Genomic DNA, 17859 nt, shown 5'->3' on the forward strand with positions numbered 1-17859 from the left:
CCCCTTGTTGGGAAACACAGTTCTAAGCAATGTCTGTTTTAAAATGGACCTCCCCAGAGGCCAGGGGACCCTTTAGGAGGCACTCACAGCCGCCTTGGAGAAGTTTGTTTTCGGTTGGGTTTTCAGAACTTCCCATGCCTTTTTAGAGAATGGATTTTTGGGGTGGGACTGGTGTGAAGGGAACAGCCATGAGGATAGGCAGGTTTTAACCTCTGGGCAGGCATGCGGACATGCAGTGACGGAGTGCCCCCTTGTCCTTCCCAGGGCTACCGGACCGGCTATGCCTACCGCCACCCGTTTGTTCAGGAGAAAACCAAGCACAAGAGCGAAGTGGAGATTCCGGCCACGGTCACGGCCTTCCTCTTTGAAGAAGAGGCGGCTCCCATCTCCACCCTCCGGCAACACGCCCAGAAGCAGCAGAAGGAAAAGACGCGTTGGCTCAACACCCCAAACACCTACTTACGGGTGAACGTGGCGGAGGAAAGCCAAGGGAGTGCAGGCAGCCAGAGGACAAAAACCACCGTAAGTGGGTGGCAGGGGTGGTGGGGGTGGGGGGAGTGGCTGCGCTTCACAGGGAGTTTTCCAAAACGCTCGCTCGTACCAAGGGAAGAGTCCTGTGCCCCTCAAGCATCTTGTTTTACCTTCTTTTTGCTGGCTGTGCACTGCCATGACCCCCAAATCAGCCAGGAGCGGCTGTAACTCCCAGAGCTGCAGAAACAGCTGGGGGGGGCTGCCTTAGGTGGTCTCTAGCTGAGAGCAGTTCCCAGAATACTCTGTGGGCATTTCCTCAGCAGGATCTCCCCCCGGGCTCCAGCACATTTCCCAGAACCCTGAACCCCCAGCCTGCTCCTCATCCTTTGGTCTATCCCCAATGGGAACTCGCTTATGTATTTATCGGCTTGCTTGTTTGTTTTTAAAAATTTTATACCGTCCCATTAGTGCAAACGCCCTGGGCGGTTCATAATTCTTACGGTTCTCTGTGTTTTTGTTTTTTTTTCCTTTTCATGCCCACCCAGTGGATGAAAGCGGATGACGTGGAGAAGTCTAGCAGCGGGACACCAATCCGAATTGAAAACCCAAACCAATTTGTGCCTCTGTATACGGACCCACAAGAAGTCCTGGAAATGAGGAACAAGGTGCAGGAGCATCTCATTACCTGGTTGGATTCTCAACCACCCCTTGCCCCCGAGTCGTAATTCAGAAAGTCTCCATTTCTGGAGGAGATGCCAGTGCCAGCAATCGATCTTCGAGGAATGCTGCAGCAGCTCTCTGGGCCCAGAAAGACGCCCGGGAAATGGGATGGGCTGAAACGGCTCGGAATTCCTTAATTCACCACCACCAAAATGAGCTACAATCTAGGGGTGCCACCTAGGGTGATGTATTTGTGTGAATGCAATAGGGCCACAGTATCTGAAAGGTATTTATTCCAAACCCCCCACTCCATTCATGCTGGAAAACATGGAAGTATTGAACACTTATACATTGTGTGGTCTCTGGCTCCTTCTAGTGGTCAGGTCTGGTAAATACACCCTGGAAATGTATATAAGTATTTCTGGGTGTTTTTAATTTAGTGTTTTCCAGGCAGCCAGTAAGTGAATCAGAGGATAGTGGTCCCATGGATAGGGGGTCCTGCTGTGATGAACTAGGAGCACATAGACCCAGTTTGAAATTCCCAGTTAACTATGGCGCTGGCCGAATGTGTTGGGCTGGTTGGTATCTCTCAGCCGAACTTACTGGGTTATTGTGACTTAATCGCTCCCCTTAACTGGCACCAATCAGTTTCAGATCAGGCGGATTCTTTGGAAGGGGACCCCCTCATTCCCACAGACCAAGGAACTTTTTTTTTTCTCCTTTCATTTCAACGTGCAGATCCGAGAACAAAATCGCCAGGAGGTGAAATCCGCCGGACCCCAGTCCCAGCTGCTCGCCAGCGTGATTGCCGAGAAAAGCAGAAGCCCGGTACTTTTCATGACAGGACTCGGGGGGGGGGGGATAATCCAGAGGCAGGGCAGTGTAGCAGATGGAGCATCAGACTCAGACCCGGGAAGGCTGGGATCCAAAGCCTTGGCGGCCCTTAGCCTAGAATGAGGCACCGTCCCTCCGTTTAAACCTACCTGACAGACTTGTTGTGGGGAGCAGGCATAGGGACGGCTCAACCCACCTACGCTGCAGGGAGTAAGGGTGGAATAGAAATGAAGCCCAAGTCCTGGTTCTTGACCCCAAGTTGCTTTAGGTTCCTTCGGCCATCTGCTTGTCCTAATGACCAAATGCTTGTTTTGTCCCACATCGCAGTCCACGGACAGTAACTTGGCAGACGGAGAGATGAGAGACGACTCCCGCCAAGACGTTCCTCCTGAACCAGAACCCCCGAACCCCTTCAGCCGGCTCACCGACCAGGAACTGGAGGAGTACAAGAAAGAGGTCGAGAGAAAGAAGCTGGGCCTGGATGGTAAATCTTTGGGGTCGGGGTGGCTTTGTGCCTTGAGGGAAGCGGAAGAGCGCCGTCCCTTTCGGGTCACATCGGACGGGCCACCCACAGCCTGCCGCCCTACAGGCAACCCCTCTGCCGCCTCAGAATAGCTAGTCTCAGAGGGTGAGGCTCTAAGCAGGAGAGAGACAGGAGTAGCCCAGGAAGCTGAAGGCGCAGCACGATGGGACCAGGAGTGGCGTTGCAGCTGTGGTCAAGTCAGGAGCCACGTCCTAGCAGCCAGCAAGTGGCTCCAGAGCAGGGAAGCTCCCCAGCCAAGCTCGAAACCCTCCGGGGTGAGTGAGCCTCACGAGCCCAGCTGGGCTCCCCTCCTCCGCCGTGGGCGCAATCGCCGCCCGGCTCTCCTGCGATGATCCCGCGCGTCCTGCTGAGAAAAGGGGGCAGGGCAGCTCCCCCCACTCCCGCACCTGCACGGTGCAAGGTCTCCTGCCTTTAGGCATCAGGGGCCAGGCAGGCAAAAGGAACCAGGCCAGCCCCCCCCAAACGGGGACCCCTCCCGCTCTTGCAACAAAATGGGGCAGAGCAAGTCCGAGGCTCGGCCCGACCTGGATTCTCATGGCAATGCCTGCCTCCCAATTATTTCTTGGTCTGATGGATACAAAGGCGGACTTGAACCGGCCGAGGAGCTGCACTGCAGAACAGCTGCCTCTGAGTGGGGGAGATGTGGGGTGGGGGAGATGACCCATTTCTGGTCTTTAATCCCTTTTACACCCACAGTTAGAGTCAGGCATGTTGGGCTCATTTGTGGATTTTGGAGCAGACATCTTGGAAGAGACCTCCCGTTTTGCACACGGGGTCCAAGAGGATCAGGAAGTGTGGGTCCCACTGCCCACCCCACCCTGAGATTCTGTGAGGCTAGTCCCCTGCCCTCGGTCTGAACGACCTCACAGGGTTGCCAGGTAGATAAACCAGGTGGGAAGAGGGAGGCGTCTTTTTATGAAAGGTGGGATGGAAATGAAACATGGAAGACGAATAACACAAGAAAGCCGTACGGTCTCTGTGGATGCCTTTACGGCCATCCATCAGGGGCTTTCCTTTTGTATTATTCCACTGCTCTTAAGTGGCACCTTCTCCTCTTTTCTTTGTTTCCTTACGAACGCTCCACCTAGGCGAGAAGGACTCTGGCTTGGAGGAAGAGATAACATCCCCTAGAGAACCGACCGTTTCCCCCGCCGAAGAGAGCCCCACAAAGCCTAGCCTGAAAAGCCCACCCAGGTCGCCTGCCAAGTCTTTGGAAGGTAAAAGGCAGGCCTTGACCAAAGCCCCAGGGATCCCAGGGGTGGGTCAGGGTGCAGCAAAGACAGGGAGCGCACAGCCCTGCAAGGGGAGCATGGCTTTTAGAGGGGAATTGGAAAAATTCATGGAAGTGAATATTTGTGGAAGGGGGAGGATACAAGGGTGGGAGTCTGCTCCTGGATTGGGGTCGTGATCACTCCGTGCGAGGTCCAGGGACCATCAGAGGCAGTGGACAAAGCACAGCAGGCTGCCCCCTGCGCTTCCTTTGGGACCCGTGGCCGTGCTGCATTGGAAACCGAAGGACAGGTGAGAGGAACCTCAGGAAGCGCCCGGATGGGGAATGTTCAGGTTCTGTGAGATTCTGCTTGCAGGCGGGAGCAAGACACGGACTGCGCAACATCCGTTCATCCAGATCTCCAGGATTGGTGCAAGCAGTCCTTGTGCAAACCTAGCGCCCTTTTCCTTTCGGAAACAAAGCACCCCCAGCAAGCGAAGAGTGAGACAGGCTCCCTGTTTACGAAAATGGCAAAGCCCCCCCCCCCCCGGTGGACCCTCCTGCTCCGGAGAAGCTCATGCAGCCATTGCCATCCTGTGCCATGTGTATTGATGTGCTTTATTGCTTTATTTGTGCAAATTTACTTAACTTGCACAATGGGGGGGGGGGCAAGCTTTTTTTCATTTCTTGTCGTCTTTTTGTTGGGAGTGCCACAAAAACACCTCACCCTCTCCTGGGGCAAAAGGATCCCTCCTCCTTCTGAGGAGGAGGCTGAGTGAAGGCTGGCATCTGAACTGTCTATCTAGCAGATCAATCTAAGCAACCTGTCAAGGGGGGAAACCCAGTCTTGCTTTCCCCCCCCTCTATGCTCCTTCTCCAACCCTCCTCTAAGGCTGGGTTGGGCTGTTACTCAAGGGGAGGGCTGTGAGGTGCTCTTCGCCCCTTAGGGAGGGAGGGAGAGAGGGAAGGGTGGCCCCAGCAAGCCGGTCACGACGGGGGTTGTGGTGACGGTGGTGGCCGTGGGGTGTGTCCTTGTGTGTGGTTTTTCTTTTCCGTTGTCTCATTGTGCCTCGTCGTGTTTGGCATGCTTGTCTCCATCATGTCTCCCTTTCTCTTTCCATGTGTGGCTTTCCACCAAGACGTTACCTGTGCCTCTGAGTACTTGTCACTGTAGTAAGTATAGAGAGGCTGTTTTCTCTGTTCTCTGCTTCGCCCTGGGGGACGGAGGGAGGGGCAGTCCTTCAGCCCAGCTTTGCTCCCGGTTGGTGGTGCTGGACGAGGCGGGTGCCAGCTGAGCCTAGCGGCCAGGATGATGGCGGGAGAGTCCACTGAGCATGGAAGAGGGCTGGGCTCCCATCGGCCAGAGTCCTAACCCAGCCAGCGCAGGACCCTGGCCGTCCAAACCCAGACCCTTTCCCGAGCTCTCGTTTAGGGCAGAGCCTTCGCTTTGCATGCAAAAAATTTAAAAATGACAGAATTGGGGTCTTCCCTATAAAAGGATAGCAAGGTTAGGAATGGGATGCTGTCCGCCAGAAGTGCCGGAGCCGATGGCGTCCGGGTGGCCCAAGAAGAGCCTGGGATTGCTGATAAGGTACCACTTTCTCACAGGCTCGCTGGACGTGGTTCAGCCCCTCCATGTGGCCAGGCCCCTCTGACCTCCTATGATGCTCACGGACATTCTCCACCACCTTGTTCTGCCATTCCTTCATGCATATTCAATGCCCTTTGTTGGTTTTTGATGAGGAGAGGAGAGGGAGCCTGGATGAATCGGCCCTTGGGCAGCCGCCGTTGGCCGGCCCGGTCTCCGGTTCTTTTTTCTACCGAGACTGGGAAGCGAGTGGCTGAATGACAGGGATGGGCCTGTTTGCCCTTGCTTCCAGGTTTTGTTTTTGATCCTGCTCTCTTGCTGTTTCAAAAGAAATCAAGAGAAACCCACGCCAGTGGCTCCTTGCCACAGGGAAGCTGCTTGGTTCTTTACACAACATTGGTGTCCGTTACTGTTCTATTAATTGTTAAGTCTTTATTGAAATGAATGGACAGACCAGCTTGGCATGGAGCGCCACCAAGAGCCTTTTGTCACTGTGCATCAGGACAATATCTCTACATCAGCTGCCTATTGGTGTTGCTTTCTTGCCAATATATTGCAAGGTGTTTGGTGTTGTTGTTGTTGTTGGGTTTTTTTGTTTATTTGTTTTGTTCTTTGCTGTGAATATTTACTGTAGAGTACTCAGTATCATCTCAGGAAGAACTGGGGTAGCTGAGGGAACTCACAGGTGGCTTTAGGCTGGGAGGTAGCAAAGCGCAGACCCCCAGATATTGTTGCACTGCCCCTGGGGAGGGGAGGGGAGGCCCAACAATATCTGGATGGCTGAACTTTGCCTAGCCTTGCTTTGGACCAGTGCTTCCCAGCCTTGGGTCCCCTGATGTTCTTGGACTACAACTCCGGGAAGCCTTCTTCACCACTTGCTGCGCTGGCCAGGATTTCTGGGAGTTGTGGTCCAAGAGCATTGGGGGATCCAAGGCTGGGAACCATTGCTTTTTAGACCAAAACAAAATAATAATAACAAACAAACAAGAGGGAATACAGAAAATGGGCTGGCACCTTAAAGACGGACCGCTATATTTTAATGTGAGCTTTCATGGACAAGTCCACTTCTTCAGACATGAGACTGAGACGCAATAGGTTTGAAGAAGTGGACTTGTCCACCAAAGCTCACATTAAAACATAGCGGTCCGTCTTTAAGGTTCCCACCACGGTTTTGTCTTTTTTTATTTTTCTTTTGTTTTGGTCTGCCGTGCTAGCCGCAGAGACTCAAACGGCTGCCTCTTCTAGCTCTTGTTTTAGACAAACCCTCCTCCCTTTGCTCCAGCCTGCTCCATATAGAGTGGCTGTAAGGATTACAGCTCGGGGGGGGGGGCATGAAGAGAATGCTTTTAAAACACCAACTTAAATGCCCAGCACCACTATTTATGGGTGTTCCTTTTATTCCCTGTGTGTTGGCTATTCTCCTCTCCTTCACCTGCTTGCAGGCATGACCCACTTAGTCTGGCTGGCTCTGTTGCTTCTTTAGCAGAGGGGTACAACTTTCTGGAGCTGGTTTCTTTGCCTCCCTTTTCTCTCCCAATAATCCTGGAAGATGCATTAGGCCCAAGATAGATTCCTGGCTGAGCAGCGTTCAGGGCACCGGTCTCCTCCACGGGCATCCGGTCCTCAAGGAATTGACCATAACCCCATGACATCCAAGACCCAGCCTCAGCAAAATGTTTGCATACAATCCTCTTATTTATTTGCTTTTCCCCCCACCCCACCCCCCTACCCTTCCGGAAAGGCGGGAAGAAGGCAGGCAGCGGCCAGGCCCCCGACCGTCCCGAGGCCCCCGCAGACGAGAAGGCAGAGCCCGAAGCGGCGGTGGTCGTCAACGGGAAAGAGGACGATCAAAACATCGAGGACGTTCTCAGCAAAGGGATCAGCCAGATGACCACCAACGCGGAGCCCGAAGCCACCAAGGACAAAACGGAGACGGTCACCAGCGGGCCCGTCTCCCCGGAGGGCTCGCCGTCAAAGTCCCCCTCCAAAAAGAAGAAGAAATTCCGGGCCCCCTCCTTCCTGAAGAAAAGTAAAAAGAAAGAGAAGGCCGAGTCCTGAGGTCCTCGCCCACCGCCACCGCCGCCACCACCCCCCGGCCACTTCCTCCCACTCTTCTGGCCCCCCTTCCGCTCTCCTCCACCCGCCTTCCACTCCTTTTTCTTGCTGCAGAGTCGCGGGATCAACCGGGGTCAGCTTCTCCTGAGGACAGCCAGTCCTGGGATGACATGTTGTCGGCAGAGAGAGACCGAAGGGCCTGGGGTGCCTTTTCCCCCAGGGAACCCGCCCCCCTCGTCCGGCGTTTCGGGAGAAAGACGAGGAGCGCTTTCTGGGAATTTGCGAGACAAACCGTCCTCCTCTCCCACCCATTTCTGCTGATCCAAGTTTCTGCCGAGCCAAGTTCAAAAATTGCTATCTGGGCACGTTTGCGTCCCGCGGCGGGCAGAGGGAACGCCTGCTGGCTGGACCACTCTGAACGCCTCTTCTTTGCTCATCCCCAGCCATCCGAGTCCCGTGGCTTGAAACTTCCCACGGGCTGCTGGCTGGTGCACGGGGGATCCCTGCTGGGAAACAGGGTGGCGCACCAGGGTGAGTGTGGACCTCCTGCCGAAGTAGGAGGGGGGGTCCCCACGAAGGGAGCCCTGGACGTGTCTTTGAAGCTGGTTCACCCGGATGCCCTTCGGCCCTGGCGGAAATCGCTCTGTGCTTCGGAAACACGAGGCGGCTCTTGCTTCAGAGCCAGGGCGGCCGGTGGATTTCCTCGGGCAGGAGTCTGGTGAGAGGACTGCCCAGGTGCCTGCTGTCACCGCAATGGGACAATTAAATGTCTTTGGGGGGGGGGGAGCGGAGTGTTTTACTTCAAGGCTGGCCCCCAGCTAGCGGCCCCCTTCTTTGGTGGTTCTGGGCAAAACGGGGCCTGCTGTGTTGCCAAAGGGGGCCGATGAGAGAACCGTCCAGGGTGGCTGAAGGGACGAGCGTCACCCCCAAGGCCTTATCTATTCCAGAGTTCTTCTTTTAGCAGCCCACACAAGCATGTCTGTGAACGCACAGCCGCAGGTATGTCGCCTTGCGTACCTCCTGTTCTTTGACCTGGGTTTTCAGCAGGAGAGCATCCCACGCTGGATCCTGCGATCTGCTCCTTGGCCGTGCGGCGACCCGAGTAACGATCCGAACCAATGCACGGAATCCTCTCTCCCGCTTGCAGAATCACCTGTGTTGATTCTGGAACGAAGGCCTGCTCCAGTCTCTCGTCCTCTCTCGTGCCCCTGGCCCTGGCAGGCTTTCTTGGGGGCTGAACCTATGCTTTGCATGCGTCTGGCCCTGGGGTTCAACACCTGGATCCTCTGGGGTTTGAGTAAGGAGGCGACCCCTTACTCGAAAAGGGGAAGGCTGTCCAGTTGCCTGAGAGAGTAGCCACTCTTTAGCCAGACGGATCCATGACGACTCTGACGTGCTTCTGTCGGCCGCCTGGAGATTGGCACCTGTCAGCTGTGCTGGACTACAATTCTCATCGTTCCTGGAGATGGTGGGAATTGTTGTCCAAGACACCTGGTCGGTTGCCAGGTGAGGAAAGGCTGGTTTACACTTTTGCTGCTTGCAATCCAGCGGCCTGCCTCTGCATCTCCAGCAGCCCCTTCCCCGGGGGACCTTGACAGACAGACAGACAGACACACGCACACACATGTCACTGCTGAGGAGCTGCACTTAAGAGCCCCTGCCTGCCTGCCTGCCTGCGGCATCTGAGGCAGTGGACAAAGTGGGGGAAAGCAGGATTCATCCGCTCTCCACATGCACTGCATTTAAAATACCACTTGACTTTGGTCACTTAAGTGCCACTTTGCCAGCCGGGGGCACATGAAACACAAACACTCAGCTACTGAGCTGATAAGAGAAGCTGTGTGACCGTAAGGCATCGCCCTTGCAACCCAAAGGGAACTTACAGAATTAATTTCTAGATTGCTACACATGGATTAGCACTACCAGGAAGGCCCCCTTTTGCTCTGAAAGAGCTGCTTCTGGAAAGGCAAGGTAGTCTGAATAAATGAGGAGAAGTATGTTGCACTTACCCTCATGGTTAGCTTTCCTGCTTGGTATCCTTCTAACACTTACTCTGGGAAGCCCAAACTTGGCCATATTTGAGGGCCTAGGCAGACATTATAGACAACCTATCACTGAAAAAAAAAGGAATTCCTTATCTCCTGAAAGCCTCTGAGTGTACAGCAGGAGTTTATCCCACCTCCTTTTGTTTACAAATTAACTTGCTCTGGTTTACAATTGACATTCACCACTTGAGCACAGGATGCCTTTCAAGTCTCAACAGCCTGAATCACATTTCTCCAACACTAAAGTGTGCTAACTGCTTGCTATCACTTTATTGATCTGGAGAATTAAGGTCACGGGAAAGATTTAGATGTCTCTCCTTCCCTTCTTTTTCTGATCTTAAGAACCCTGCTGGAAGCAGCTTTTTTTAATTTAAAAAGGACCACTAGGGTTACGTATGTCACAGATATCTTTATGCCATTCTCAAAGCTTGGGGAAGTTACTTTTTTGGACTACAAGTCCCCGAATCCTGCAGGCAGCATTGTCTATGCTGGCTGAGGGATTTGGGGACTTGTAGTCCAGAAAAGTAACTTCTTTCAAGCTCCTGTTCTTCTAACATTGGCCATTTACTAGCCCAGCGAGCAAGCGAGATGTGGTGGTATTCATGCAATGTGTTTTTAAAAAGATACATAAAAAGTGGAGGGCTCAGTCCAGAGCAGGACCGGGAGAAGACGAAAGGTTAGCATGAACCCTTTATTCCCAACAGTGGTCCCGATCCATGTCAAGGGGGAGTGACACGCCTGCCATTGGTTCCAGGAAAAAAAAACTTCCCGTTGGTAAAAGCTGTCCTTTTGTCACACTACAATAAGCGAGAAGGATTTTTTAAAAAAGAATAGACACCCTTTTAAGCTGTGCCATGCCACCTGTTGTGGCTCAGCGGTGGGGATGACTAGTAGGCAAGACTGCCTTTTGTACAATTCAATGCCTTACTCCAGAGTGCTATGACATGCCACAATTCACTGCTGATATTATCCTAATTTTGAGTTAGGAAGCAAAAGTCCCCGCTTGAGGGAGGAAGGCTTGCCTCGCGCCATGCAATAAATGTTCCAAAAGTCTCCTGACCCAACGTTTCTCCTCAGCCTGAAAGAGGTCTGAAGGGGAGCCGCCTGACCAGGCAGAGGCTGGCTGGAATTCGATGGGCCCAGGGTTCAAGGCAGGCCACCGGGGCCACTTATTCCACCCTGTGGCTGATGGGATGGCGGGATTCCCTCCCACCGCCTGCAGGGCTTCGTGACCTTTGCGGGTGAGGGACCAGGGCAGGCAGTTCAGAGGATAACTCTGCCGTGGCCGTGGCAGAACCTCCCTTTTACGAGATTCCTGTGAAAAACAGGTTGAAGGCAGGGAGCAGGCGGAGACGGCTGCCTTAACTGCCTCCCGCCATGGGCCCAGCCAGCCCACGTCTAGAAATGGGATGCTGGACTGGAGCCACCGGAGCCTGGTCCCGCACGACCTTGCGCACACAAGGAGGGGATCCTATTTCCCAATCAGCTGTAGGGTGAGCATCTCTTTGGCCCCAATCCACAGCACGGCTGTCCTGAGTGAAGCAAACTGAAATGGACAGGGTGGTTGACCCTGGAGCAGGTCTTAAGACCTCTCTTTCTCCCCGTAGACAGTCAGCAAAGACAGAAGGTGCATGCACTGAAAGCTAAGGATCTAGGATATGAGCCTGGAAAGAGGCTACGTTCATTCCCTTCCCTAGTGTGTGTGCGTGTGTGTGCGATTGTGCACGGCAGGCATGGAGCTGAAGAGGGGTTTGCTCACTCACGGCACGTAATGCTTAGGACACTCGGGTGTGTGTGTGTGTGTGTGTGTGTGGTTTCACAGTCACTCCGGTTCTTTGCCGACTTATTCTCGGAGGGGTTCTCCTCCTCCTCAGCGTACCTCAAAAGTTCTCCTGGTGCTTCACATAAAAAGGCTCGCTCCTCTTGCGATAAGGACCAAGTTCCCTCTTTTTCTCCATGGGAGACCAAGGAGGAGAGAGAATCATTTTAGAACTTGCCAATGGCGGCGATGCTGAAAACAAAGAGTAAGCGAACGGAGGCGCCCCGGAGTTCAGTCACTGCAGAACCAAGAGGCACCTTCTGCTTTTCCGCTGCTTCTGCTGACCAGCTCATCGTGTTCAGTCCTAGTTCTTGTGTACACGTGGCAGCTTATGCAGGAGGTCTACTTAGGGAAGGCCGAGCATTGCCCACTGACGCTGGCGGGGAGTGCCTGCTTGCCCTGCCTTGATGCATTTGCTATTGTTCGTACTATGAAAATCATAACAAATGCTTTGAAATGCTCTTCTTGTTCTTTTTTTCACGTAATCTTGAATATATCCAAGGACAGGCATTTTAAACAGTGCAGACAGGCGACCAATTGATCTTTCGTATGGGTCACAATTCGGTGGGAAGTTCAACATGCATGGGATCTCAAGAGCATAGGCTAGAGCAGAGATGGTGTGCCAGAGCACCAGTTCCTCCCCCTGTTGCTGGGGCAGAGGCACCGAGGCCACCTACGTCCCTTGGAAGATGCTACCAGAGTATGGCACAGGTATAGCACATGGACACTGTTCTGGATGGTCCCCTGAGGGAAGCTTGAGCAATTGCAGGATGACGCAGGACTCCAGACTCTGCCCTGCAATTCTGGGGATGATGGCCTCGGAGCCTTCTGGTCACGTTTCTGCTCATCTCAGGGTTCCATAGGGCGCGTAAAGGTGTTGCCAATCTGTGCTAACTTTGTAGTGGCAGTAACACTCTCACTTATTATATTGCTGAGCCAGATACATCCATGGTCTGACTCCATATATGACAGCACCTCCCATGGTTCTGTAGATTTAATGGGGGCTCCAGCACCCTTGTTTTCCTTTTGTTGCTGCCTGAGACAGAGAATTTGTACCTCTGCCATCAGTCGGACCAGGGCTTGTTTTGGAAAGCCCTGCCCCCAAAATCTCTTGGCCCAGTTCAAATTGCCCCAAACCTATTCAAAATCGATATTCCTTACCTGCTGGTTGCACATGGACTAGCTTTGAGCACCCCAGGCAACTATTTCCTCCTTCTCCACCATCACTCTCTCAGGATGATGTAGGCTGTCGCAGGGCACCCAGAGTAAGAGCGCTTTCCCAAATTGTGGGGCATGCCCCACACATATAGAAAGGCTCCTTTTCATCTCGTGGCTGCGACTGATGGCTGCAGTTGTTGGTTGAGCTGAAGGAGGTGCCTGGACAGAAGCGGGAGGTCAAAAGCTAAAAGGAGGTTGAGGAAAGTGGCCTCTCTGGGGCAAAAAAAGTAGGACTGATCAGATAATGGCATGACACATTAAAAAAAAAAATCAGTGCCAAAAGCATGCCTCTGACCATGCTCTTAAAAAGCAAAGTGTGAAAGTAACTTTAAAAAGGTAACTAGGAAAATGTTACTCACTAGACCAATTAAATAACTCAATTCCTGCTCATTATATAACCTTTGAAATGCAACTCAATTACATCCTTGTTACATCCCCCCATAACTAGTTACTGTCCAGTACAATATTTGTTAACTTATTCCTTCCAAGCTCTGAACACAGTATAGGGAAATGACAACACAAAAGCTGATGGAAGGCAGGCTGGAGTCTTAGTAGGGAGTTGCAGCAGGAAACCCAAAAGGAACGTTAGCTCGGCAGCGAAAGTTAAACACATCCTGACTTATTCACAACCGACCGGATGTGGACAGAAGAGACACCCCCCCCTTTCTCTTGTACAGAGATTGTCTATTGCTCTGCCCATTGTTGACTCTCCCCCCCCCTCCTTGAGAACTCCCCAGGCAGATCCTGGGGAAATTTTTAAAAGAAAAAAGGATCGGATTTGTGCTGGACACATTCCACGTGAACTGTGCCCACTTTATTTGAGAATAACAGCCTCTGAGACCCTCCACGTCTCTCTCTCTCTCTCTTAGACTTTGTAATATTTTTAAAGAGAATCACTTCAGTTAGTGGGGAATAAAGACTCCCGACCTCCCTCTGTAATTTCATGATATTAACGTAGTAATTATTCATTTATAAGCATGCTTCTGTTCTGAAAAGCACTTATTCCATGTAACCGGCAAAGCCTAAGCAAATGTGTAATTATTCTGAAATAACCCTGTAATTATCGTCGTTCTTATGCAGCTGATCAGAGTATTCATTCCCTTGGGAGCAACAGTGGGATGTTCCCCCCCCCCCTTCAGGGTGAAATGGTATCAGAAATGAGATGGGTCTGTTCTTCTTTTCCTAGGGAGCTGAGATGCAAGGATTTTTCACACAAGAAATATATAATGAGAAAAGTACAGCCAAGCATTTCTAGATAACAAAGCCCGTCTGCTTTAAAGCAGTGGTTTAGCTCCCGACTTCTTTGCACTGAAACTGAGAAACTTGGGTCCATTCATCCATGGACCACCTTCTTCCAACCCATAAAATGCGTAGGTCGCTTAGGACAGAGCAAGGGTGCATTGTGGGGGGGGGGTTGACCTCCCTCCACCTGGCCCATGAGCCACACAGGCACAAAATGGCTCTGCCAGGAGCCTGGAAGTCAAATCCCAGGGAGATACTTCCTTTCCGTTTTTTGTTTTTTGTTTTTAACTAACCAGCAACAACCTCTTTGGAGGTTTTCTCCAGCTCTCTGAACTCTTGCTGAACAAATTTGAAGGGGAGCTGGCATAATCAAGAAAGTGTTGACCAGGGAACTCCAAGGGAAGGATGTCTTCAGGAAAACAGTCCCTTGAGATCAGCACACTGCAAGGGTTGAAACCAACCAGCCGTTTGCATTGTGCCCAGTAAGGAGCCGAAAGAAATGGTTTAGGAATGTCGTACTTTATTCCCATTTCCATGGTGATGTACCCTTGTGCCCTAAACCCCATTTCATGGCACAAAGAACACCTGCAGGATACGCAGTCCCTGGGGTCAAGCCCATGATCTCGGCAGCTTTACAAACGGAGACAAAAGAGGCTGAATTTGAGAAGAGCGCCAACATTCTGGAGCTGCAAGGAAAAAGTGCAAAAGCTGCAGGGAATTTGCTAAATTGATGGGAGATGCTGGCTGACAGAGAGAGACGAAGACTCTTAAACCAATAGTTGGTGAGGGGTGGGAGGGCTGGCAATCTCTTTATCAGGAAAAACTGAAAGTGCAGAAAATGTGCAGGTGAATGTTTACCTGTTACAGTTGATCCTAAAGGAGGCATTTGGGTTTTGGAAACTGGGTTTTTCATTTTACAGCTACAGATCAGCCTCTGTACGGCCTCACCCATTTTTGGTTTCGAACTGTCATTCAATCTCTCTTTCTCACTTGGTAGGGCAGCTTCACCCCTTTGAGCAGACAGTTTTCACTCTTCAGGCTCCATTGCTCAATTCTTGGGGTATTGCCTAGCCTGCCTGCCTCAGCAAGCATGAGCACCAGAGATGAGCACATTTGTGATATGGACTACAACTCCCAGGTTCCACAGGCAGCGTAACTCTACTTGACATGCAGACATCAAAAATAGCCCGGGTCATGGGTGGCCTGGGGCCCACAGGTTTATATGAAGGACCAACCCCAGCAAACCCTTGATCGTGTGTCATCTCTGATCACCCTCCCCCACCCCCGCTGCTCTTTCACGGTTAAACTACACAATACAGTTAGCACATCATTCCAAGCAGAACTCTCTAAGGAAGTTTAAGTTGTCTGCTTGGGTCCTAGCACAACCTTTCCTCATTTCGCCATGTTGCAAAATCAACTTGCTTTTGCTTTTGCTTCGTCATCTGAAAGTAAACATGGGGGTCATTTACAGACCTGATCCTGTAGGCACAGAGCTTGGAAGGAATTACATACCTGGAGGGAGAAGCCCCAGTCAGCTCCTAATTGTGAAATTGCGTCTTACACAATTTGAACAGTAGAAGGAGTGGGATAGAGGGTCATGGGAGTAACGGAGCAGCAGGATTTGGCCCAAACAAGAGACACAACACACCTGAAGTTCTCTAATCCGTCCCCCACCCCACCCCTAGATTGAACGGATATGGCCCAGACCAGCCAGAAACCAAGGACGCTCTGTGATTCCATTGGACTGCTGAAGTTTTCATGTCTGTGTCTGACAATCGTTGCTTCGAAGTGCTATTTAATGTTGCCCACTGTAAATAAATTCCTTGTGTTTGGTCTTCGATCGATATTGTGAAGTCTGCCTTTGAGGTTCTCACATAAACATAAGGTTCCTAAATCTGTGCATTGTTACGCAGGAGCCTGTTTTCGTTTCTGTATGTTGCCACTTTTTCAACAATTTAAGACTGACACTTTCTTCCTCGCTTGTTTGTTTTCCTTTGCACTTTTCTATCTTCCTTTTTTGTATCGTACTTTGGTTTTTAAGTCTTTGAATACTGAACCGTCTTCAAGAGAATCAGCAGCTGAGCCCTTCCACAACGGTGCCGCTTTGCCAGTGTGCTAATGCTGCATGTCCCTCCTTGCAGGTGACTGTCCGCGCTCTTCCTCCCGACCTCAAGGACAGTGGTGTGCTTCTCCTCTTCTTCCTCTAATGGCATTTAAAGCAACTGCATTCAGCCAGGAGATGTTTGCTCTCACTGGGCTGTAAAGGTGTCGCCCAGGTGAGTTCTCGCTAAGTGTCAGAATCCAAGACTTCCTAACAAGCTTTTGTCTCTTTTGATTGCTCTTTGGGGATGAAAACCCCAGTCACAGAAAATAACAGATGCAAATAAACTTTCACCAGAACACCAAAAACGTTGAGGAAATCTCTCTGTTTTTAATAAACCGTCGCAAGGTATCTACAAAACTCAGTTATCCAAATAACAGCCATCGTTTGCTTCTGGAACAGGTTCTTCATTCATTCATTGATACCAGGGATGGAATTCCAATATTGGATGGATACGCATCCCCTGAGATGTATCAGCTGCTGCCCTGAGGCCTGGAAACCCTGCTCCCACAAATTAGATTTCCATCCTGGGGAGTGACAGATTTGCCTGTTGGTCTCAATAGTTGCCTGGAACCCCATAGATGAACATTTGGGCCTTGTCCCAAGTGAACAAAGGTGAGCACCTCAGGTTGTGAACACATACCTCGGTGAGAAAGCACTAGGATTTTAGATGACCTCAGAACTGTAGAGGTGGAAGGGACCCAATGAATCCTCAAGTCCAGCCCCCGTCAGGGAAGTCCAGTGGGGAATCGAACTCCCTAACCTCACGTGCCACAGCGAGAGACCTAAACCACTCAGCTGTCTTCTAAGAAAAGTAGGGCACATACCTACACATCTCCTTGGTGAGAATCATTCTGTTACTTCCTTGTTTCTCTCCTCCTGGAGGCTGGATATTCCCTTGACTACTCTTGTGTCTGAAAGTAACAGCTCTAAATAATCATGTTGTTTTACAATCTAAGTAGCCCCCCCCTCACCTTTTGCCACTTTTTCTTCCATTCACTTTATTTCACAATCCACACCTTCGCTCTCTCATTACCTGGCCAAAACTATTCTACCTTTCTCTATTTTATGTTCTATGCTTTCCTCATCTTTATTCATGCCTTCTGGTACTTCTTTATTAATCATTCTCTCAATCCAAGAAAATTTTGCACTCTTAATGAGACCCACGTTTCATATGCTTCCAGCTGTTTAATACCTGTGTACATGTCCAGGACTCTATGCCATCCAACCAAGAACACATAGTATAGCCCCGTCTAGTGCATATCCTTAAAGTCAGTTTTATGATTCCACTACATATTCCTTTCTTTGCCTTAAGGTAGCTGCTCCTGGCCATCTTCATTCTGAGTGCTTTAGCCCTGTTGTTGTTGTTTAGTCGTTAAGTCGTGTCTGACTCTTGGTGACCCCATATGGACCAGAGCACGCCAGGCCCTCCTGTCTTCCACGGCCTCCCGGAGTTGGGTCAGTCATGTTGGTCGCTTCGATGACCCTGTCCAACCACATACTGTAGGTAAAATCTCTCATATAAATGTAGTCATGGCTTAGTTTCAGTTTTGTATTCCTAGTATTTGAGAGACATACTGTAATAGATAACATCTCTCAAATGCCGGGAATACAAAACTGAAACTAAGCCATGCTTACATTTATTTTCAACATTTGCACAAGATGTTGACTTAAGATGTTGGTTTGCTGTGTTTATGACAAATGAACTGCACACTTCTCTGGTTAATATTATGCAATGTGAAGACTTTGGCCAAACGGTTAGGCCTTAGTCCTATAATTTCTCCAACTCCTATCATCTTCATACCCCTTCCTGTTTTAATGGACCGGTCTCTTATTTTCTACCAACTAGAGAGCCAGAGTGGGTAAACTATAGCCGCCCAGTTGTTTCAGGATTACAACTCCCATTATCCTCTGACCCCAGAATAAGACGTGAGACAATTGTTATGGATTGAAACATGGGCCATACTTTATTTAAATTCCATATTCATCCTCAATGGGGAAAAAAAGGGGGGGTCCTGCGGAAGTGCGGAATGAGGTTCTGCAGAGGGGTCTCAACTACCAAACTATGGGCA

General features: G+C 50.9%; 1 protein-coding gene and 1 long non-coding RNA gene across 3 annotated transcripts in view; both read left to right on the forward strand.

Moving 5' to 3' along the window:
* Positions 1-16095, forward strand: part of ADD2 (adducin 2) — a 51271-nt gene extending 35176 nt beyond the window's left edge. Inside the window, exons 10-15 of one of the 2 annotated variants that reach the window (XM_078379702.1) lie at positions 265-522; positions 1017-1136; positions 1870-1959; positions 2293-2449; positions 3598-3726; positions 4859-6955. In XM_078379702.1, the coding sequence (XP_078235828.1) occupies positions 265-522; positions 1017-1136; positions 1870-1959; positions 2293-2449; positions 3598-3726; positions 4859-4893 (789 nt within the window). In that variant the 3' untranslated portion in view covers positions 4894-6955. Of the gene's footprint in view, positions 1-264; positions 523-1016; positions 1137-1869; positions 1960-2292; positions 2450-3597; positions 3727-4858; positions 6956-7048 lie in introns of those variants that run through there. The other variant, XM_072978833.2, reaches the window with a different exon arrangement.
* The window catches only part of LOC144584171 (uncharacterized), a 294410-nt gene that overhangs the window by 40665 nt on the left and 235886 nt on the right, over positions 1-17859 (forward strand). The gene's annotated exons all lie outside the window — the stretch shown is intronic.

The sequence above is a fragment of the Pogona vitticeps genome, chromosome 8, assembly GCF_051106095.1.
Source record: "Pogona vitticeps strain Pit_001003342236 chromosome 8, PviZW2.1, whole genome shotgun sequence".
NCBI classification, from domain to species: domain Eukaryota; kingdom Metazoa; phylum Chordata; class Lepidosauria; order Squamata; family Agamidae; genus Pogona; species Pogona vitticeps.